Source organism: Melanerpes formicivorus, unplaced genomic scaffold, assembly GCF_026170545.1.
Source record: "Melanerpes formicivorus ecotype bairdi unplaced genomic scaffold, bMelFor1.0.p_v2 SCAF_16, whole genome shotgun sequence".
Classification (NCBI taxonomy): Eukaryota; Metazoa; Chordata; class Aves; order Piciformes; family Picidae; genus Melanerpes; species Melanerpes formicivorus.
Window position 1 is genome coordinate 8,586,614 of NW_027142368.1, and position 22,747 is coordinate 8,609,360.

A 22,747-nucleotide genomic window follows, 5' to 3' on the forward strand; every position below is an offset into this window, starting at 1 on the left:
TACTGTTAAAAGTGGATCACTTTGTGAGGTAATTAGTCATTTTCTGACAAAAGCTACTTATAAAATATGCATTCTTGCTACTGATCTTTTACTGAAAGGTTACTGAAAGGTTTCTGAACTTCTGTTTTGAATCAGCTTGCAAAATAAAAAAGAAAACTGAAGATCTTCCCAATTCCTGTATTTTCTAATCTGTACTGAAGAATAACAATCTGAAATATTTAATAGGATTAAATGACATGGCCTTACAGGTGGCTACTTCCATAATCTTGTATTTTCCCACCTGCAGTATCCTTATCAAGCCCAGCTGGACTAGTTCACATTAGGAATAATTCATTGGCCACTTAATATGTTTGCTACCATACCTAAAGTTCATTCACCTTCAGATAATCAAATTGTTTTCAAATCCAAGTAATTATGACAAATATGTTGTTTATTTACTTGGTCACTTCATTAAGACATTTCTATCATTCCTTACACCTGTGGTATGCCATACAATTTATGTACTGAGGCTTTGTGACCCGGCAATCTGAAGAGATTTCAAACACCTCTGGAGTGTAAGCCAACACTCCTTTAGTGAAAGCAGTCTTGAATTACAGGCATTTTCTGTATTATGCTTCTTGAGCACATAAACAGCATTCAAAGAGCAAAAGCACCAATTAATAGTATTAAGGGGAAAAGATACCATGTGCTGCCCGTCTCTGATCTGCCAGAGTTGCTATGTCCTGCAATTGCTTTCTTTGTTCTTCATTAAGCCCCTGTGTCAAAGCTTGGTACCATGCAGGGTTACGATTCTGAATTGCTGTAAAAGAGAAAATCAAAACAAAACAAAAAAAGAAACAAACCAAACAAAAACATAAGCAAGGGGAAAGTGTTTAAGTGTCCTGTAACTCAAAGCTCATTAACTCACTACCATTTTAATCAGAGTAATATTCTGTTAGGATCACATAATTCAAGGCATTTAAAAACCTCTGATCTCCTCCCTCCCACCATACATTCATACAAGCATCTCTCCCTTCTCTGAAAGTTTAGCAATGGCCTCCCCTGTCAAAGAACAAACTTGTTCAAAGCACATATTGGAAAGCCTGTTTGAAAGCTTTCAAGCAGTTCTAGTTTATACTGGTATACACTAAAAAGAAGTTAAAAATATACCTTGCTGCCCAGGAAAGGAATAAGTTTACTTACTCTGAAAAATTGTTTTAAATATCTGATATTCATCAATAGGGTTGTCTTCATCATCAATAATTGTGGAATAGCCTTCCAAAGCAGTTTCTTCAGCATCATCTTCTTCCCAGTCTTCATCATCTCCATCTTCACCTGCCTGTTTTGCTAGAATTTCTAGGTACTCTTGACCATCCTCATCAATGTCATCTTCGTCACTCCCCAGTTCCTCTGAGTTAAATATCATAGAGAAAAGTTTCTCTCATAAACAACTCATTAGGAAGATGGCTGATTATGCAAAACAGGCAATGGAACAAATAACAGCATAGAACAGACTAGCAATAGTGAAACTCGTTTAACTCTTCTTAGTGCCATGGTCTTCCCCCAGTCCAGACACTCTTCCCTCACTTAACATCAAATGTCTAAGGGAGAACAGCAAATTTTATTGACAAAAAATTACAGAGAGTGTACAGAAAAATGAATATGCAGATCATTTGGAGCAGCTCTTGGTAAAACTTTAAGCAAAGCAATATTATTGCTCCAAAGAAATTCTGAAGTATTTTAATGAAAACACTTCTAAAAGCACATTCAAAACACTGTTGAAAAGAATACTTGAGAAATACAAAATGTAATAGCGTGAATAATGTAAAATGATGATAGTCTGGAGGAGTCCAGATTTCAAAAGCAGAGATCAAAAAGAAACTTGACTTCATGCACATACATGAGAATCAGCAGATGTTACTCTGAGTGTGGAAATTCCTTCTACTGATTCTTACCCCTCACTCAAATGGGAAACATGCCCTAGTAATCATTCCTTTCAGCAACAACAACGTGCACACACAAAAGCTAGCTGGATGTTGCTTTGAAGAGACTCGGCTTAGAAAGTCAGTTTTTAGGAAAGACTGGCAAGTAAATCAGATCTTTACAGAGGAACATGGATCTGTTGGAGAAGGTCCTGAGGAGGGCCACAAAGATGATCAGAGGGCTGGAGCACCTATTGTATAAGGACAGGCTGAGGGAGCTGGGCCTGGAAAAGAGAAGGCTCCAGGGAGACCTTATAGCAGCCTTCCAGTATCTCAACATCTCCATTAAAAAACCCACCAACCTACTGAAAAAAAACCCAAACCAAAACCCAACAAACCAAAACCAAAGTAACAGCAATACTTCAGTTTCCATACCTGTTTCCTCATCTTCTTCAGCTTCATCATCATCATCGCTGTCATTTTCATGCTCTGCATGACAGGCATATGCTCTTTTCAATCCATTAAATAAAAGGATAAAAGCTGGCAGGATCTGGCCAGCAACTTGATTTAAAACTTGTGGTATTTGCTCCAGATCAATAAGAGCACACAGGCCAAGTACGCACATCTTTCTATCATGAAGTCTATAAAACAAGAATAGCACAGTTTCAAGTTTCATTATGACTTATAAGCAGGTAACAGAAAGGTGTATCACAGAGAATAATCTTCAAAATTAGCAACTTACCCCAGGAAACAGTCCACATCATTAAGCCACTGTGTTATGAAGTGATTAGTGACAGGCTCCACATTATTGGGAAAACGAAGATTTTCCAATGTATTTAATAGTAAATGAGGATTGTAATACAAAGCAGCTATGGCAACCTGGAGGCACATTGTTCGCAGTTCACTTGTTTTCACTTCTCTGGTCAATCTCTCCAATGCAGCTTCCACAAATAAGGGTATGCACTGAAGAGTGAAAATCATTACAAGTTTAGTGATCAAAAAACCCAACAACTTTGTAGTTCAGTATTTCACACTACAATTAAGAAATGACATAAAACCATAGAGAGGATATAAAATGGGAACAATTTTTAACTGCCAGCAGAAGTCATAAACAAAGATGAAATGAAAAAGTGAAAAGATTTCATGTACTCCAAGCACATGGATTTTGTGACATCATGCATGGTAGATGTAATTCCTAGTTCTAGATTCTTGAGTTTTCAAAATGAAAACAAGAGGAAATGTGTACACTAGGAGTTCCAGAAAAGTCAACTTAGTCTAATATCCACAAAGTCGTCAAGAGATACTACTAACATTCCAAGAAAACAGCTATTCAAAGGAATAGTCTCTTCAGAGATGCCACAAGGAAAAAAAGAAAAGATTCACTACAGAAAGATTTTCTTTCAAATAAATTAAAAATTACTTCAAGGAACTGTACCCACACACTTAAAAAAACAAACAAAAAAGGCATCTGAAGGGCTATTAGACAGGTGCTTGTCATGTACACAGCAGAAGCACACAAAGTCACCTTGCAAATTCAGCTTAGGTACCTACGTAAAGGAATCACTGATTCTTCTGACATTACTTGGGATTCTAGGAACTTCATTCTTTAACTCCCAGATTGAATAGTTTTCATTAAACATTCACTAGAATTCTTAGAATATAGTTAATTGACTCTTAGAGCCAAGATGCTTCTGAACAGTACTCATCCAGATTCACAAAAACACTTAAATTTTGCAGTGTCCTAAATTCAGATGACAGAGCGTGCTGTAACCATCTCTGCAGTGCTGTTAACCGAGTAAAATTCATGCTGACAGCAATACTAGCCACACTACACAAACTTCTGAGCTCATAACAGAACTCATGATAATACATTAACAATTAAAATTTGAGAATAAAATCCTTTTTAAAACTTGTTACCAACCTGATCAATGCCACGCCCTTTACACTGAAGGATAATGACTTCTAACAGCTTTGCTGCATGACATTCTGCATCTTCTCCAGCAACTCCTGTAAGGACCTGAAAAATAATACTGCTCATAATACCCCTTCAAAAAGTATTTTCTATATGCTGCTTGTTTTGAAGAGCTGATAGGAATTTACAAAGCTAGCACATACAGCATCAGTAAAGCAGCCCAATCTACAGCAATGGCTCAGTAGCACAACCAGAGACTGAGACATTGCAGCATGTGGGTAAAACTGAAATGCATGTACAAATATAGGCACAGAGCTTGCAAGGGTAACATGCCATTTTGAAAAGGTTTCTTTCCATACACAGAGCAAACATTCTTATGCACTGATGTACTGAATATTGTAGAAACTGTATTTATAAATTTGGGATATCCAGTGAAAGACCACACAGTACCTAGAACTTCTCTGTTAAAGATTCACTGTGCTCCATTAAATATCCAGAAGCAGAAAACTAAAATCATCTTTGATTACTATTAGTCATTATAAAATATTAACACTGTCTTATAAAGAAGTAATTTCCTCAGTTAGGGCTAACAGTCTAGAAAGTTCTGTCTGTATATTGACTGGATAAAGAAAACCCAGTGGACAGCTGCCTCTAATATAGAAGAGCTGAGAAGCTAAGTTAAATACAATAACAATGCGCAAAAGTGACTGGACTGCATCAGAACAACAGCATTCTGCTCCAGCTTTCATCACTGACTTGGTACGAACTTGGGAAAATAACCTTCTATTCCTATCCCTCTGCTTTCCATCCCTATTGCACTTCTTTTAGCTCAGAGATTTAAGACCTTTAGCACACATATGGCATGTGGTCTCCTAGCCATAGTGAGGATACAGTTCTTAAATAGAAGAAACCAGATGGAAACCTTCTGCAATACATGTGCTTTGTATTCCCATATGCACAGTGTATTGCACAAAACACGTGCACAAAACCCTGGCTTGTTTTATCTGCTTTTGTTGTGTATGATTTGTTTTTTCCCTTTTAGCAAAAGCATGTAACTGAAATTTGATGCAACCTCTTGAAATTTTTCTTCAGTTAACTTAATCAGTGGAATCACACAGCAATATTAAATGGCATAATGCTTTAAGAGTAGACAACAGAATTCTTCCATTTCAGTGTCTGTTATTGAGGAAAAAAGTATTTAGTTTAGCAGTCTATTACTTCAGAGATCACAGGTTTTGTTATCACAAATGAATCCACTTACCTTCTTACACATACTGTAGATCATTTCAAGGTATTTTGTGTCTGACAGAAGTGTATCTGTATCAACAGTGACATAATTATGCAAGAGAGGCATCATGTCTGTAATAAATGAACAATGACTGGTTAGATAGTTTGCATGTTTTATCAAACAAGATGTTGAAATCGGGTTGAAATCCATGTATTTCCTATTTAAAGTGTGTTAAGGTAAACATGCATCTAGTCATAGATGCCTTAGCAAAGTCTGGTAGCAACAAGAGCAGAATAAAATACTTCAAGTGCACTTCAATACTACACTCAGTTAAGTGACCTCCCTAGTGGCAATAAAGATGCAATTACTTGTATAACTGAAATCACATCTATGAAAACATTAGAGTTTCTGATTTATTTGAATTACTTACCAGTAAAATAATCAAAACCATCTTGCTGAAATACTTCAAAAACAAGAGGAAGAAGCTGCCACATTTGTGCAGAAACTTGTTGACACGTCAGACTATGAGCCAAAGAAAAGATCTCCTCATAGAACTCTAAAACAAAGAGAATCTAGGTAAATTTAATGCCAATCCTATACATCTAAAATAAGCCAACAAAAGCACTAATACCTAATACATGCTGCTGCAAAACTGTTCCAATCACTTGCAAACAGATCCCTTCCAGCTGCTGGGTAATCTGGAAAAAAAAAAAGGAAAGACCATTTTCAATCCTTTGGAGTCAAAATTAAACACATTTTAAAATACAAATACTCAAAGCAGTTTCTATCTATAAAATATAGTCTTCTAAAACCAGTTCAAAATTTCTCATATTTTATAGCAATAAATGTGCAAGAGCAGCATCCAGCTAAGGACTGGTAAGATGGCTTTTAATACAAGGTGGTTTGGGAATATTCTTTGATTAAAAGAATCTCATCACAGGGTATCCTTTAAGAGGAAAAGCTTCACAGCAACCTCATACAACAGTTCAGTCCAACTAAAACCACAGTAAGTAAATGTATAGATCAAAGGGGTAAGCAGTGAAGTGGCAGGAAGTATGTGCTGCTCTGGAAAAGTGGCATTTCAAAAAAACCAAAACTGAAACCAAACAAACATGAAACTACCTCCTAAACCTAGCTTAGGATGTCCACACAGTATGCGGACAAACGTTGGCTTATCGATTCAGATGCTCCTTCCAATTAGTATCTGTTAGTTCATGGAACAGCTAACAATAGTCAACCTGTTTAGAAAACTTACCTTGCACAGGTACAAATACAGGTTGAGTTTCTGGTATTAGCTATGCAGAACAGGATTTGAAACGAAACAGCTAAATACATTATCTCTTGGAACACTGGTCACCCTGTGTGAGATTTCTCTAAATATGAATGTTTCAATGTTTTACAATTGAGTTCCTCAAGACTAGCATATAGTTACACAAACAGAAAGAATTTGCTGACAAAAACAAGCACATGAAAAGCTTGTTGAGCAGCTTTAGCAAGAAGTAAATGAGCCAAACTGGTCCTTGGTTTTATTGCATGGCAGTACTGGATTCCACCCTTGGGCATTCAGAAAACATTATGCTGCTTCCCTAGTAAAAAGTTTTCAGAGCTCCAAGACTACAATATATTACTGTTTAATCACTAAAAAAAGTAGAACAAAAGTAAATAACCAAAGTTTTCATCACACTGGAGAATTACAGTGGAAAATTGTAATCATTTAGCATAGCTGCATTTACAGACATTGATTCTGGTGCAGAGAGCAAATTAAGCAGAGTCGATGTTCAATGCTAACTGAAGTTTTATCTGTTTCCTTTGAAGGGCGTAACTCATCAAATAAGCTGAGTTGACAGTTCTGTTAGGACAACTTGCTTCCACCTAATTGAACAAGAACTGGGATCCTTACAGGGAATATTATGGCAAGGTTTATGCTCTATTACTGCAAGTGTTGGGTTACAAACACTACATACTGTTATGACTGTTACACAGTTAAGTGCTTCATTGTTCTGTTTTAAGGTATTTTTGGCTGAAAGTACAGTTTTTCAGAGAACATCAGGAACACTAGAACTACAAAAGACTTGCAATATGTTAGACAATACATATTAGCTTCAAAATTATTTCTTACTTCTTTGTGATCTTCAACTACACTCAGAAGTGTATCAATAGTATTAAGGATTCCCATTGCTGTCACTGCTTTGTCATCACTGCCCTCTTCATCTGGTCCAGTCTGGATCACCTGGTTAAATGTCATTGCCTGCATGTGATAGCAAAACAACCCATTAATATGTCATTTAATGAGGATGTGTCTGGAGATGTAGAACACCTGTGCAAGTCTGTTATTCTACACCATTTAAAGAGGACTTCTACTAAAAAAATGTGAATGAATATTAAAAGCTCCATTCCAGTTTGTTTTCAAGACTGATATAATTTGAATGTTAAGCCACCTGAACTGTCACCATTTACCCATTTATGATTAAAAAGACATAAATGACATTACTTTTCATGCAAAAGATTGCATTTTGTACAAGTAAGATTTTATGACACAAGGTTTAATTGGTAGCTGAATTGGACTGGAACACTTTGCATGTCATCTCCAGGAATGCCTTCAAACAATTTAACTCTGAGGCACGGGTGTTAAAGGGAAGCACTGAACTGACCTCTTCTTTTGAAACCATTAGTACAACTTGCCAGATATTATGGCCATAAGATCTGAATTTCTCAGGCAGATTCAAATTTATTTTCACAATACACAACATTGTTTTTAGGTTTTATTGAAAATATGCTCTTTAATTTCCCATTTTAAAACAGGAAGTCTAAGTCACATTGTAGAGACTACTTAAAATGTGCTACCAACATTTAGTCTTAACACTATGATTACCATTTAGTTCAAGTTACGAAGTCACTTGTGAGAAAAATCAGACTAAAGGCAGAATAAAAATACTTGTATCAAGGCACTTAAGCAGACAAGAGTAACAATGGATGGACAACTACCTTCATTTTAAATACCAATCTTTCACATACAAGATCTTGCTAAGTCACCAAAAAGTCTTACCAAATGCTGTGTCATTTCTACTGCAATTGGGGTAACTTCTTCACTATATTCACAGATCATCTTCTGAATCACATTAGTAAGATCATCATTTTCAGTCTCTCTTATAATATGAAGTAAAGCTTGCATTACAGGTCTAATGAACGGAGTAATATATTCTTTAGCTGTAAAACAAGTGGAAATACTTGAATTGATGTTCTTAGAGCACTACAGTATCAGCATAAGAAAGGCAATATATACTTTATTTAGCGTTTCAGCTTCAACATGCAAATACTATGGGTAATAAAAAGCACTAAGGCCATACTAACATTCTGATTAAAAAAAACCACAAAGTGTAAACCAAAAGGATCACAACTGAAGTGTGAGCATCAGAATTCTACAATATTTATGGAATACAAGATTACTTATTGATGCAATTTTTAATTGACCAGGAATGGATACACACATTTTTGTCAGATTATCAGAAGTACTTGATATAGAGTTTGTTTGCTTTGTGGCTTCTAAAGCAGCTCCAGGAATACAATATAAATTTTTCCAAGCTGGAAAATCACAGGTAATTATTTTAAATTACTACTGCAAGAAGAAATTAACATCAGGAAAGAAAGAATGAGTCTCCCTGAACGTTACAATAACAACACCTATTCCATTACATTACAATAACCACACCTATTCCATTAAAGTTTGCTGTAGGTTTAGGAAAGCTGTAAGAAAGAAGGGCTACCTTTCTCTTGATTACTGATCAGAACTTGAAGTGCTATTGCAGCTTCCACTTTCACAGGCATTTCCCTATCATCTATCAGACACCGTCTTGTGAGCTCTAAGGCCGTCTGGAGATTCTGGTCACTCTTAAATTTCACTTCACAGAAATAATGAAGAACCCAACAAGCCTGAAAAAAAAAGACATTGAACGAGCTCAGTTACAAAATCTACAAACAGGATTATTGACTATATGTATATCTATAACCTACAGAATTATTACATCTGAAGTATAAGTACTCTTGAATAAAGATACTGTAGAACTATTTCACAGATAAAGATGTTTGAGCGTTTGGAGGCTGGTCAGTGGGAGGCTTGTCTTTCAGACATCACTAGACCAGTACTATGATCTCAAGTTCATCTTTGGCTACAGGTTTTGTGTGAGCAGTACAGTTTGAATGCAAAACACAAACAGACCGTACCACCAGACACGGATGGAAAACCATGCACACAGTTCTGCAGCCATTTCAGAACTACACAGTATCTAGCTATAATGACACAAAGATGGATGCTAATCTCTGAAGTATACAGTTTATTACAGAAAAGGTGCAAAAAGTAGTGAATTAGTGGAAAAACTAGAAATACCCTTCCTGAACTCCTTAATTGAAACAGATAGTTTATCTAAACAGTAAATCTTACGCTTTCTTACCCGTGCTCTCATGTAGCCCAGCTCACTGCTGAAGAGAGGGAAGACATGATTCTGCAGCATATATTCCATTTGATCTTTATATATTTTCTTCTGTTAGAATATGAATAGAAACACATCAGTTTAAAACTTGATATAAAAACCTTACTTCTGAACCAGTAAAAAAATCACCACATGTAATAGTGTGAACAGCCTAACAAAATCCTTAGACTTCTAACTTCTTTAGAGAAGTCCATTAACCAACAATGAAGTCCTGTATTAGTAATTAAACTTGGATCCTACAGGGACTTGCATAATTTTTAGTGATACCTTTTTTTCCTGACAATTTTTTGCTTGGCAGTACATTACTCTGGTATGAAAAACAGAAGTGATCAAGACTACTTCTCAGAGACACGCTTCAAATACAAGTCCATGCCTTGCATCTTTTTTGCTACCATTCTAACATCCCATGCATAGAAAAGATCTTGTGAAATCAACAGCCTCTCACTGGATGGATTATTTTTGCTTCTTTCCACTAAAAATGGGAATGTAATTAAGTGCAGGAAATGGTAGCAGCTCTTACTAAAGGTAGAGTACTTGCAGGAACTTAAACCAATAACCTAAACTTGAATGTGACCTAATAAAATCTGTGCAAGTAAGCGGACAACAAAACCAAAACAATCAAGTTCAACAGCTTTAAAAACAAGCTGGCAGCAATTAAAAATCTTTTCAATTCAAAGAGATATTCTCATTTCTTCTAAAGGCTTTATGTGAAAGGAGTTAAAACCAAAAGCACTACCAACACAAGAATCACCAGATCTGTTATGCTTACTTTCAGGAGAATTTCAGCCAAAGAACCAATCATATGTAAAGCACCATCTTTCTTACGAGGATCAGCATTTGGCTCCGTAAGGATTTGATAACAAAAGCCCATTGTCTTCTGCAAGACCTAGATTAAATGTAAGGTTAGTCAAAGTACTTCAGTCAATCATCTCAGGTACCTTTCTCAGTGCTCTGAAATGCTTAAAAATCTACTATTGTGCTTAAAGTCTGGTATTTGGATGTTTTATGTCTTGGTTATGAACACAACATTCTTGACAGACAAGTCCTAGGGGAATTGGCAAATACAAAACCCATGAAACAGACCAGTGCAAATTCTGAAATAAGCTTTAGCATACTGTGACAGAGAGAGGAAAAGTTAAAACTTTTATCAGTAGTTCCTGCAGCAAATGGAGACTACAAACCTAGCCAACATATTTAAGCTAAATCCTTGAATAGCTTACCTCTTTCCTTTTACTACATGATGTAAACAGTAATGTCTGAGCAGCAGTTGTTGGAGAAATGAAGTCTTCAAATACATCTATTAAGGAAATATGTAACAGCTATAAATTTCGGTCCTTCACTACAGTTCATCATACTAATAAAATCTAATGATTTAATGTGAAACAGAAAAGCAACATTTCCCCTTTTTTTTCAGCTGATTAATCATGCTTTCTTGATACAGGTACTCCAAGAGCAAACAACAGTAACACAGGGTTTGAGACATCCAATACATATGTTTCAGTTTCTTCATGATCACTGGCTCAACGTGTCTGATTTGAAACTGTATGTCTTTCTTATTTCTAAGATAAATCTTTTCTAAAAGTAGAAGCAGACACAGTGGACAATTTTTAACATGTTATTTGCTGTACAAACACACACATGTAATTGATTTAAAAATGTTCAGTTTCTTAATTCTCTGCAGAAAAGGATTATCAGAGCCTGTATAACATTTGTATAGCTTACAGGTTTGCCTCTGACCAACTCCTAAACACATCAAGATTCCTTGTTCTAGCCACATAAAAGTCTTAGTGAGGGGAAGAATTTATTCAGGAAGTCTGAAATATCTTCTTTTTCCCCATCATGGAAGGGCTTCATATAGCAAACACCACCACCAAAGTCACAAGCAAAATGAGGTGAAATTAGGCAAGTCTGGAATGCTGGTTTACTTCATGTTTCATTTACTATTACAGTAAATACAGGGCCTGAAACATTAGCTGTTGTAAAGTACTAACTTTTAATATCATCAAACACAAACAGTTAAAGTCTGGCTGAAAGAGTTATAACTTAGAAACTCTGTCAAAATTACTACTTGCTCAAGTGCAGAAACACATGCATCACTGTTGACTGTCAGATGCTATCTGGCTTTTCCACCAGAATATAACTACCTGAAGTTATACTATATGGATAATACAAACTGGTTTTATTTTTCTCTCCTGATTTTTTTTTTTTTAAGGTTAATTCCATCTCCATTTCACAAGAAAAAAAACCAACCAAAAATCCTGTCTTTCTACAAAGTCGTATTTTCATGAGTGGATTTCAAAGTCTCACCGAATTTCATGCGAATATATTCATAGGGATCTTCTTGCCAGAGCTCTTCGTCAGCATCTGTATAGCACATCAATGGAAAAATAACATCTTGGATAATTCCCTGCAATCAATAATAATTAAAAAAAGTTTAAAACATGCTAATGCTGCCACATCAGTCTGTTTTGTCCTGTGTTTCAGTTTTTGTGCATCTGGTCACTTCTTGTATAAAATAGGACTATTCTGAAACTACTCAAATGTAGTGAAGAGATTCTTTAACTTAAAGCTGAGTTACAACATAGCACATTAGATTTGCTTTGGATAACAGTGTATGATTCAATGCCATAAACTCAGTAGTTAACGCCACCTCAAAATTTGTCATTTTGCTGTGTTACACAGTAATTTTCAAAGCACAAAGGACTGACAGCTCATTTTTCAAGGTAACCTCCAAACACACTTAAACTCTTTCCACCAACAAATTTTAACCAAGGTCCCCAAAACTTGGAACACTAGCAAGGCTAGAACAACTGTACAATACACTTCTGAATCATCTAAATATTAAACTCCAAAAGTGGTTTACTTGAATATGAGGTTTCAGATTCTTCCAGGTGACTGCATGTGACACTCCTTGATTGATGTAGTTCAGTGTTTGCTGCAGAACTCTAGGAGCCATGTACTGCTTTTCCTTGTATTGATACAACACCTTCAACAAGACCTGGAAAAATCAGATGTCATCAACAGCTCATACAGAGCACAGAACATTTTACCCTCCTTCACAATCCTACATAACCCTCTAAATCTAACAAAACCCCCCTGTTCACTCAGACTAAAACAGGTACTGACTAATCCTTCTATTAAATGTCAGTTAATTTTTAAAACAATCTGCAGCTCCTTTCAGGTGTTGCACATATTTTAAAAATGCAATCCCTAAGTAAGACAAAACACACACTTAATTCATCATCAACACAGTCCAGGGGACATTTTCCTCTGGGGTTTACTAGTCCGTCTTGCCACTGCCACTCTCTGAGAACATAAATTCATGCCCAACCACTGGATATCTACACTCACTACCTGTATTTCTAAAGAAGTCACACTACTGTATAGAAAGAAAGTTTCAGTGATTTTAATCTCTTGAATTTTAGCAATTTTCTTTAAAGACCCAAGTTCTTGGTGTTTCCTAGATGCAATAACAGTAAGGATCAAATTTGATTCAAAGTAAAGGAAAAAAGACAGTATTTTGTTAATTTCTAAATTTATCTTTTCAAAGACTTAATTAATCAGAACTTTTATTTTATCTGGGAAGTGCAAAGTCTTAAGTCAAAGACCAGTAAGGTCTTAAAGAACATGTAATAATTGCCTGTCTGATGTCATCCACATGTGACAGATGAACAACACATTCTTGAGGAAGGTGATGCTGACTCCACTTGTCTGAGTAGAATGTTGGGATATATTTCCTAGTACTCAATGTGACAAATGTTCCTTTCCTTTCCAAGTGTTGTTAAGACTTAAAAAGCTCCATGTATTTAGGAGGTATTTCCCCTACTTCTCCTCTTTTGAAGTCCCACATTTCATTATAATTTCATCAAGATTGAAAATAAAGAAACTCAACTAAGAACTGTTCTTTTCCTGATTAAAATAAAGGTTTTGAAGAAAATATTCTGCTCCCTGTAATTTTCATAAATTGTGTATTTACATTTTCAACCTAATGACTTTTATATATTATGAGCTAACACAACAAAATTTTACAAGATCACTTCAGATTTTTTAATAAATAAACTTGTTTCAAAAGAACAGAGGTCAATAGTACAGTCAGGGGTTGCAAATCAGATCCAAAAACTTCCCCGCATCCATGGGAATTTTCTTGCTACTTCAAAAAGTTCAAATTACTGACTTGACCACAAATGCACTCTAAGAGAGGCAGATGACAATTCCTGCCCCACCATTCCATTCTGTTTCTTCAGGAAAACTTGTAGGTTGCTGACATGTGGCAGGACCATCTGAATCATAGTTACTTCAGTAAAGGTAAATTGAGGATAGTTTGCTGTAACCCTTATACACAGGGTTAGAAACTGCTATAGTCCAGAAGATGCTCCATGTTTAACAGACCTGGCAGAAGAGGCAACCCCCAGACAGGAAGATGAGTGGAATGCTCAGACTTACCTGTTTGAGCAGGCTTTTGCAGAAGTCTGAGCTTAGCATTTAATGATTGAGTCAAACTGTACAACCAGGTTTTAAAAGGTAGGTAAAAAGGTCAACTGCACCACATAAATATTATACCTCTCTGTTCCAGAAAAATTGATAGCATTTATCTAAAGCTCATCCATCTGAGGGCTTGTTACATGAGACCACTGACTCTCTTGGCAGATGATCAATCCTGCACAGGCTATTTTCAGCGGACTGTCCTACATGGCAAATGAACAGTTTTTTTTTAATCACTCTTTTCTTTTAACTCACAGATATCAGCACTTTCCATACCAATATGCTTAAAAAGATACCCCACAACTGTGAGGCAAAGCAAGAAGCCTTTTCAGAAAATACTAAACAGAAAATCACTATGAACTCTGATCTTATCCTAATACTGCCCCCCCCCAGCATCTCTTACTTGCTGAACTCCAACAGCAAATGCCTTCAGGAATACTTCAGCAAACTCATTGTACTCCTTGGAAACATTACCAGGGCTTCCATACCTAGAATTAGAAGCAAGTATGCAAATTCAAAAGTGCAACTTGAATATTTGCTTGGATTTTGTTATGGGGTGCTCCAAAACCCCCTTCCCCCACCTCCATCAGCAGGTTTACATGGGGAAAGACAAAGATATGAAATTGCCTTCCCCTCCCTGCTGAGGACTTGGGGGGAAGGGTAAAATAGGTGCCCATTCTTCCCACGTGGAGCTGAAGTCCCTCACATGTATTCACCCGTGGGAGAAGCCTGCACTGGGATTTGGAACTGTGACTGGCTGGGTTCTTCACACCCAATATATATTGCACTGGACACACTGTCTAGGAAAATCTTAAATAGAGTCACTAGAAAGTGGTCTGGACTCTCATTCTGGACTCACTCTGCTCTCACTCTGGATTGACAGCAAAATTGGAGAAATCAGCATACAGACCTGACTTCTCCCTAGACCTGCCTACGCTGGGGTCCCGCTCCCTGCCTGCTGCTGGAGTGACCCTGCCTGCTGTAAAAGCTGCAGCTATTGGCTGGAACAGGCCGGCAGTGTAGCTTCTCTTGCACTGCTCAGACAGTGCTGCTACAGGAGTTTTGCCTCGTGGCAGCTGTGCCTAAGGATACTTTGATTTCGGCAGGTCCCTTGCCCTTTGGATTTGTGCTGCATTATCCACAAATTGGATTATAAACTTGCAGTTCTGGAGCCTGCCACCGAAGAGAGACCTAGGGACTACCTCCAAATTCCTGCTCCATCCTCATGAGTACATCTGGCATTCTGATTGGCTTTCCCTAAGGTCTGTCCTGGCTCCATTTTATACGTGGGGTAGAGCTATTTTGTGGCTTAGCCTTTTCCGTTTTCTGAATTATCTAAATTATACTAAAGCTGCCCATAAGCATCCTTGTAGCATTCACAACCAAATAGAACCTGCAAATCAAACCTAACTAGTTTGTACATCATTTTGGGGCGGGGTTTTTGGAAAAATACAGAGAACTATATTTTTCTAATTCCTGCCTCGTTAATTTAATCCCAATCAAAACAGATGTTTAAAATAATAATGAAAGAGAATACCTTTCAAAAAGTCTAGCTAAGATATGTAAAGCCCACTTCTTGCATTTCCACCAAGGCAACTCAGGTCTATCATCTTCATCAACTTGAAGAGTTTCCTTTATGAAAAAAAAAAAAAATATAAATAAAAATTACCAACTATTCTCAAAGAGATCAAATTCTGCATATGTGGAACAAATATATAACATATTTTGCAATTAATTTGCTATTTTCACTTCTAGCTTTGTGTAAGTATAAAGTACAGCACATCTAAAAACAAAACCCATGACACGCCTCATAAATGGCAAACGAATTCTTGCAACACGTCAAACTAAATTGTGCTTTAACTTCAAAACAGAACCCCCACAAAAGCCACAGATTTTCAACATTAGTCTGTTTAAATGCCCCATTTATCTTCAAAATTTATTTTCTTGGTACTCTATTAAAAAAAAAAAAAGCAAAAGTAAGAAACTAAACTTTTGAACATTCTAGTGAGTTAAAAATAGGTAAGCTTCAAGATAAATAACCAAGAGCCACTTACAGCTGGTACATCTCTATCAACAACAGTCTTCAGTATTTCTATCCATTCAGTCAGATTTTGCTGATTTATCAACTCCAAAGGTAATGTGTACTTAGTAAAAAAGAAGACAAAATAAATGTATGACTATAAAGCAATACGAAAACAATGTTGCTTTCAGTTAGAATTCAGCTTTTTCAAATCTTTTGTCTACACTTCCTAACTTGAAAGGCCAGCACTCAGAAAACCAATCTAAGCCATTTAACACAACCTAGACCACGTCTTCAGTATCTTCAAAAGGTGCTAGAGGTCTTCACTCCATTCTACTTAAGTATTTTCTTTGCACTGCATAAGTGTACTTTACACTGATTTCTGAAGCAATTAACTAACTGCATATTCCAAACTGCTGCACTTACACTGGTAATTCTATGTAAGCTGCCCTCTCAATTCACAAGTACTCTACCTAGAGGATGGCATGCATAAGTACTATCTGATGCCAACCAGGAATAGTAATGTACAAAAGTAAAAGTGCAGCACAATCAAGTACACCAAAACATCTGTGATTCATATCACAGTTTAGTAGTAGGGGGAATGATTCAGATGTAATCTAATATTGTTAATATTTCTGTCATCTACTATTTTAAGGAAGATCATAATGCTTTAAACTACTGATCCGACATATACAAAGTTTATTTTGTACCTGGACAAGGGCATAAAATATTTTGAATATCTGTTTCTGGATGAGGACAGACTGATCAGATGGATCATTGAGAAGCTGAATGAAACTATCCTTCAGAACTGGTAGAAAATGTTGCATTGCAGCTATCAAAGGACTCCGCTCTTCTGGTTTCTTGTACCTTTAAATAAGAACAAATTAAGCTTTTAGATTTTCCAAGTAGCTTTGGAATTTTAGAAGTCCACCTTTCCTCAGTGTAGACACAAGTTGGTTATATTACAGGTCTTAAGAACACATGATTTTAAAATCCCTCCCCATTTTCTGTTATAGAATTTGAAATGAAGCTATAGCCAGACACCACAGTGAGAAGGCAAGTTAGAAAACTGCTGAGCATCCATTACTCCACTATATCTCCACATCATTTTTCTGCTAGTAATGCATTCCTGCCACCTTACTCACTCAGAATACTATATCATGTTCAGCCACACCATTACTATAGTGAAAAGCAATCAGAGCACTACAAAAACTGCAAGCAAAAAGGTACACATTTATTGCCAAGAACGGCAGATGCTGGGGCTAGTCAGTAGAATTCCATAAAGGCATTTATCAGACTTCACAATTTATCAAAGTATTGCCAAAAACTAGATTACTTCACTGACATTTAAGAAAATAAACTGTAAAGTCTCTCACAGTTTAACATTGATGTCTCTCATATGTTACCATTTCATTTGCCCAAATCTAACAATATGATAGAGAATATAGGCTTCAAGGCTATGTGTCAGGCACTGAGCAGGCTTTGATTGCAATCCTCCTTGAAATACTGCCTCAGACCTTCCCATGCTGGTGACAGTCCACCAGTTGCCTATGCTGAAAACAAGACTTCATTCCCTATCTCAAAACATCTCAAAATTCCTCATAGAAATCAAAGCTGCATTTGAAATCTTTCCTCCAACTCTTAGAAAGAGGAAAGTCCTTAATGACTCAAGAGTTATCACAGCAGACCAGGATCTTGTCCATACCAGTGATGACAAGAACAAAGTAAAATATATTTTTAAGATTGTATAGCATTATTTTTTTTTTGACTAAGCAGTACAATACTCTTCAACTCTTATGGGAGAGATTTGGGTTGGGGAATTGGGTTTGGAGTTTTTTAAAAAACCTTTTTTTGGGTAGACTTTTCACTAATACTACATAGCAGTGCTCAGCCTCTGAAACAATCCCAATTTGCAGCAATACAAGATAAAGGCAACTCAGCCTGACGGCAGGTAGTATGTTCTGTAGAACTACAACAGAACACTGAACTTGAAAATGCTGTTAAGTAGTAGTTTCCATGTATTATCAGAGATAGATAGATAAAATCAATGTTGCTCTGGAAAACCCAGCTTTCATTTCCATAAAAGACAATTTGGAGAAAAAAATTTCAAAACTACATGTCTGTGAAAAGAGCAGCTATTCAGTCCTGCTGGTCAAGATCCAACCAGATAGAAAAGCTGAAGAGTCCCAAAGTATTCACCTTCCACATAAAGTAAAAAAGATTCAGTAGTATTCAAGCAGTAAAAAAGTAAATGGCAGGGGGGTTGGAACTGGATGATCCTTGTGGTCCCTTCCAACCCTGAATGATACTATGAGAAATCAAAGTCATAACACTATGCAGATTTTTTAAAAGAAAAACAATCCTGCTACACATAATTTCACATTTTTACAGAGATCTGCTCACACTCCTATTGCTACACAGTTAAATGTGCAAATTCCCATGAGATTTGTGAAAATGACCCTTGCTGACCCAGAAAGCTAAACTAGTGTGAGCAGTTGCTGGCCTCAGCTGAAGTGTTTGATCAACAAAGACTGTGAACACACCTTACCTTAGTTAATCACACAATGACTGTACTCATATAAAAATTCTTCCCTAAATGAGGACTGCTATAATCATAATACACTACTAGTGAACACTACTTCATTTGTATCTCACAGATCTCTGCTGTATATTTGGTTAAAGGCATTTAAATTAAAAATAAACAAACAAACAAACATATATCTAAAAATCAAGTAAAATTAGTAATTTTCAGCCAGAGAAAAATGCTAATGTGGGACTACAAAGCTCTGCTCTTTACAGCACTCCCATGGCGGGAAGAAAGATATTCCCTTGGTTTACACTAACTTATGTAAAATTAACGGAATTGGATATGAAAACTTTTAATGCAACATTTTAAATCAAGTACTTGAAATAAAAACGTTAGGCATCAGAGTGTTCTGAAAGAGTAAGCTGTGGATTGCATCAGTTCTTCTACAATTCCCTGACTCTAGGATAGCACTTTTCCTTGATCCAAATAAAACGAACTTCCTACCTGTGAGCAGCAACAGATACACTCCACAGAACTACTCAAAACAAAAACTCAGCTTTAAAGCTCTGAGCATAATACCAGAAACAGAGCAAAGAACATTCACCTGTATTCCAGCCCAATGCATAGAGGAGAACAGCGGGCTTTGTTAAAGATTTCCTGTGATGGATTGGATGAGGCGATCAAAATGATCGTACCAAAGTCAATCGACTAATTCTGAGCTTCAAGTCATTCAAGATTTTACACTCTGAAACCATTATATGCTTATGGTCACTGTGACCTAAAGTACCAATCATTTAACAAGTCCAAATCAGATTTAAATAAGGCTTTGTAACATCTTTTTTTCTGATCTCAAACCTTGAATGAAGGGAAGATATAAGCCAACATCTGCATTGCAAGCATTCTAGAGTATTTTCCACAATCGGAATTTCTCTCACCCTTGCAGAATCTTCCACATGATTCTACATTGTTACAATATACATACAGAATACAAAATATACACAAATATATTAATTCTTCGGGTTTATTTGGTAGAAAAAACTTACTCATAGTTTTTCACAAGTTGATAAAGACAGAGAAGTATTCCAAGCCAACAAGCACTGTTGTCAGACTGAAGATAAAATCCAATTTTCTCCACGACTGCAGTCCAGCGACTAGGATAGTCATGCTTGATAATATGGTGAATGCAAGTAGTAAGCTGTACTCTAGAAATCAAATGCACAATGATTAAATACATTACTACTCTTTTAATTATATTCTTGTGGTACTGCAAGAGCCAATATTGCCCAAACTTAGACATACTTCATGTATTGTTCTGAATGTTTAGGTCCTGTACTTTCTGCTTAACACTGTCTGTTTGAGGAACTTTAACACGTGTGGCACATGCTGAAAACTGGTTTTCCATCTACATTTATTTTACACTTAGGATCTACAGTGTAAGATAATGATGCTCAGCATGCAGTTGACCATAGTTGTGCCAAAAACCCCCCACAAACCAACCAAATAAACCCAACAGTGAGAATCCATAACCCACTCATGAACAGGTTAAACCTGCATACCTAATCAGCTCAGGAGAGTGAATAATGGCTTCTACAATGTTTTCACGAATACAGTGTCTATCTTCTTCTGGGATGGAATAAGGTGGAATCTCTCCTGGGGCAGTTTCACGATCTGGCCAATACTGGGTTATCATATTTTTCAAGTAAATAACTCCTGTGAGACAAAGTGGAATATAAGCTGATAGCCATTCAAAGTACAAATCAAACATACACTTTACTAACAAATCTATTTTAGAGCAGAACTGACTGAAATTACTAATTCATTAACCGCTTCTGGATAGGAGAATCAAAATACATAAACCATGCAAAAGGTTGTTCTTTTTTATATTTGTTGTGATGTCTAATTTTAGTTCCATAAAGAATGTGTTTTCCTATAAAAATACCAACCATACTGCTTTTATCTGTGCTATGGATAAATAGTTGCAGAACATTTTTAGCAACACTTTCCTTAAGAACCTTTGCAGTTGTCATCTTGGTATTTTCATCAAGACAAAGCTAATCAATGACTACCTAAATCATTCTTTGTAAGCAAAAAGGGAAAAAAATGTCCAATTAAGTTTGCGATACAGGACTGAATGCTAAACAGAAATAGCTCCTTTACGCCAAAGTTATGAGCACAGCACTTTGTAGCAATTAGGCTGATGGCACAAATGCCTGTATTGAACATCTGACAACCAGAACCAAACTGTGTTTGTGGCACAATACAGATTACAGCACTTGGAAAGTAAAGAGATTACTAAATCCAGCAAGAAGTCTCAAATGACGAGCTAATAACAAAGTTACTGTTAATTTAATTCTATACACAAATTTGTAAAGCAACTTCCCAAATTTCATATGCACCTTCTGAAAGGATCTGCAAAGGTAAGAAACATTCAGCAGATACATGCTACAAGACTGAAGACTTCAATCTGTCCTCAGTGAAATTTATCATGCCCTTAACTGCTTTGCAAAACATGCAGTGTTTGTAAGCTATGTCTTGTATGATCTGTCTCCACTCTCTACAGACTGCTTGGGTTTTTAAATCTTACACTGAGGGTGACTTTTCAGAGGTTGTTACCAAACCTCTCCATTTTTTGTATGTTATACATGTTAAGCAGTGATTTTTTTTTTTTTTGTTTAGTCATCAGCTGAATGGTACCCCTAAGAAACAAGATAAAAATGAAAGAAACAGCTCAGGACTCTGATTTGAGTGACTACCAGTCAATCAGAATTTGAAATGAAAATAATTGCAAGTCTTTAACCAGTAACTGCATACATACTCGTGTGTATGCACCATTAAAACAGATACAATGAAAAGATTTGAAAACTTGCCTGCCTGTCTCACTGGTAAATCCAGTTGCTCAGACATAGTGATCTGAAGCAGAGTTGAAACAAAGTTCACTGACTTATGAGCCTGGAGAGAAAAGAGAAAAAAAAATAATCAAGAAAACAATAAATAAATTACAAACCAATATGATTTAGTCATACTCTGTCAAGTTTTAGAATACTGTTAGGTTTTACAGTATCTTTATAATGATGTAATGGCATCAATACAATACCAGTAATTCAGACAGTTTCACAGTAGTCAGCTAATCACTGAGAGCATTCCAAAATTTCATACTCACTGTATTTTGAAGAGGCATGGGGGAGGAAAAGCCCTACTGTTTAAGGTAATGGAGTTGGGGAAAAAAATAATTTTAAAGACATCATTAAACAGGCTTCAGGAGCCAGCCTTTTACAGTTACCAAACGTGTTCTTCATTCAGAACAAACACTTCCGTGAAAGAAGAATATCTAAATAGGCAGAAAAACCCAAGCACAGCAAGTTCACAATGACTTTTAGTGAAGGATGAATTAATCATATAATAGTCTAACAAACAGATGGCAACCATGTTTTAAAACCAAGCCCAGCCTTAAGTAAGCCTGTCCAACTTTCTGAAAAACCAGCTTCAAGCAACAATTTATCCACTACTGCAGCAACTGTTAGCATAACCATACCACAGTAAATCAACAGTAGTGAGACCTAAATCCAGAGTAACAACTTCATAAAGATTTGCAAGAGTTCACTTTGAATGAATATATGCTCATTCTGTGCACTAAAAACCTACAAGCAACAGAAAAAACACAGAAGCAACACTGTGTCTGGTCTAACTGAAATGTTTGTTATCTTTTACTGCAGTTCCAGGTCCATTAATTTCCTTATTTTCTTAACTAACATGAATAGACACATTTCTGCTGAAATACAGATCAAATGACATTATATCCTAAATCAGAACAGTATTCAATTATACGCCTGACATTAATGTCAGAAGTATTCCTGTACTTAAATGTGTTACTATGAACTTGCTGAAGAAAGCTTTTAGTTTCAATAACCTTTATCCCACCTATGAATAAGGTCATATTACAGGCTGCACAAAATGGAAATGGACTTGAAAATCCAAAACAACACAAACTGGTGTCACTCCACAATGACTATGATAAACATTAGCTACCTTTTCAATAGTAAAGATTTACAGTGTATTTCATGTTTGGAAACTGAAAAGCATTTGATCCTGTAATTTTAAAAATGAAGGATTACTTTCCCTTTTTCCTGATAAATGACATTATTCTTTTAATAAAAACTATTAACTTCAATTAAAAAAAAAAGGAAATTGCA

General features: G+C 36.2%; 1 protein-coding gene and 1 non-coding gene across 2 annotated transcripts in view; both read right to left on the reverse strand.

The window, feature by feature from the left end:
- Nucleotides 1-22,747, reverse strand: part of IPO7 (importin 7) — a 33,897-nt gene that overhangs the window by 4,448 nt on the left and 6,702 nt on the right. Inside the window, exons 2-24 of the mRNA XM_068148020.1 lie at nucleotides 21,425-21,506; nucleotides 20,114-20,267; nucleotides 19,601-19,759; nucleotides 16,741-16,897; nucleotides 16,065-16,154; nucleotides 15,548-15,642; nucleotides 14,414-14,498; nucleotides 12,392-12,526; nucleotides 11,836-11,935; nucleotides 10,749-10,825; nucleotides 10,298-10,414; nucleotides 9,490-9,579; nucleotides 8,806-8,971; nucleotides 8,088-8,248; nucleotides 7,161-7,289; nucleotides 5,673-5,739; nucleotides 5,472-5,597; nucleotides 5,075-5,172; nucleotides 3,823-3,918; nucleotides 2,644-2,864; nucleotides 2,337-2,542; nucleotides 1,183-1,389; nucleotides 683-799 (exon numbers count right to left, since the gene is read on the reverse strand). Of these exons, the coding sequence (XP_068004121.1) occupies nucleotides 683-799; nucleotides 1,183-1,389; nucleotides 2,337-2,542; nucleotides 2,644-2,864; nucleotides 3,823-3,918; nucleotides 5,075-5,172; nucleotides 5,472-5,597; nucleotides 5,673-5,739; nucleotides 7,161-7,289; nucleotides 8,088-8,248; nucleotides 8,806-8,971; nucleotides 9,490-9,579; nucleotides 10,298-10,414; nucleotides 10,749-10,825; nucleotides 11,836-11,935; nucleotides 12,392-12,526; nucleotides 14,414-14,498; nucleotides 15,548-15,642; nucleotides 16,065-16,154; nucleotides 16,741-16,897; nucleotides 19,601-19,759; nucleotides 20,114-20,267; nucleotides 21,425-21,506 (2,935 nt within the window). The remainder of the gene's footprint in view (nucleotides 1-682; nucleotides 800-1,182; nucleotides 1,390-2,336; nucleotides 2,543-2,643; nucleotides 2,865-3,822; nucleotides 3,919-5,074; nucleotides 5,173-5,471; nucleotides 5,598-5,672; nucleotides 5,740-7,160; nucleotides 7,290-8,087; nucleotides 8,249-8,805; nucleotides 8,972-9,489; nucleotides 9,580-10,297; nucleotides 10,415-10,748; nucleotides 10,826-11,835; nucleotides 11,936-12,391; nucleotides 12,527-14,413; nucleotides 14,499-15,547; nucleotides 15,643-16,064; nucleotides 16,155-16,740; nucleotides 16,898-19,600; nucleotides 19,760-20,113; nucleotides 20,268-21,424; nucleotides 21,507-22,747) is intronic.
- Nucleotides 9,119-9,300, reverse strand: LOC137446251 (small nucleolar RNA SNORA23). Its single transcript, XR_010988597.1, has one exon. It is a non-coding gene; the product is annotated as a small nucleolar RNA SNORA23 (small nucleolar RNA).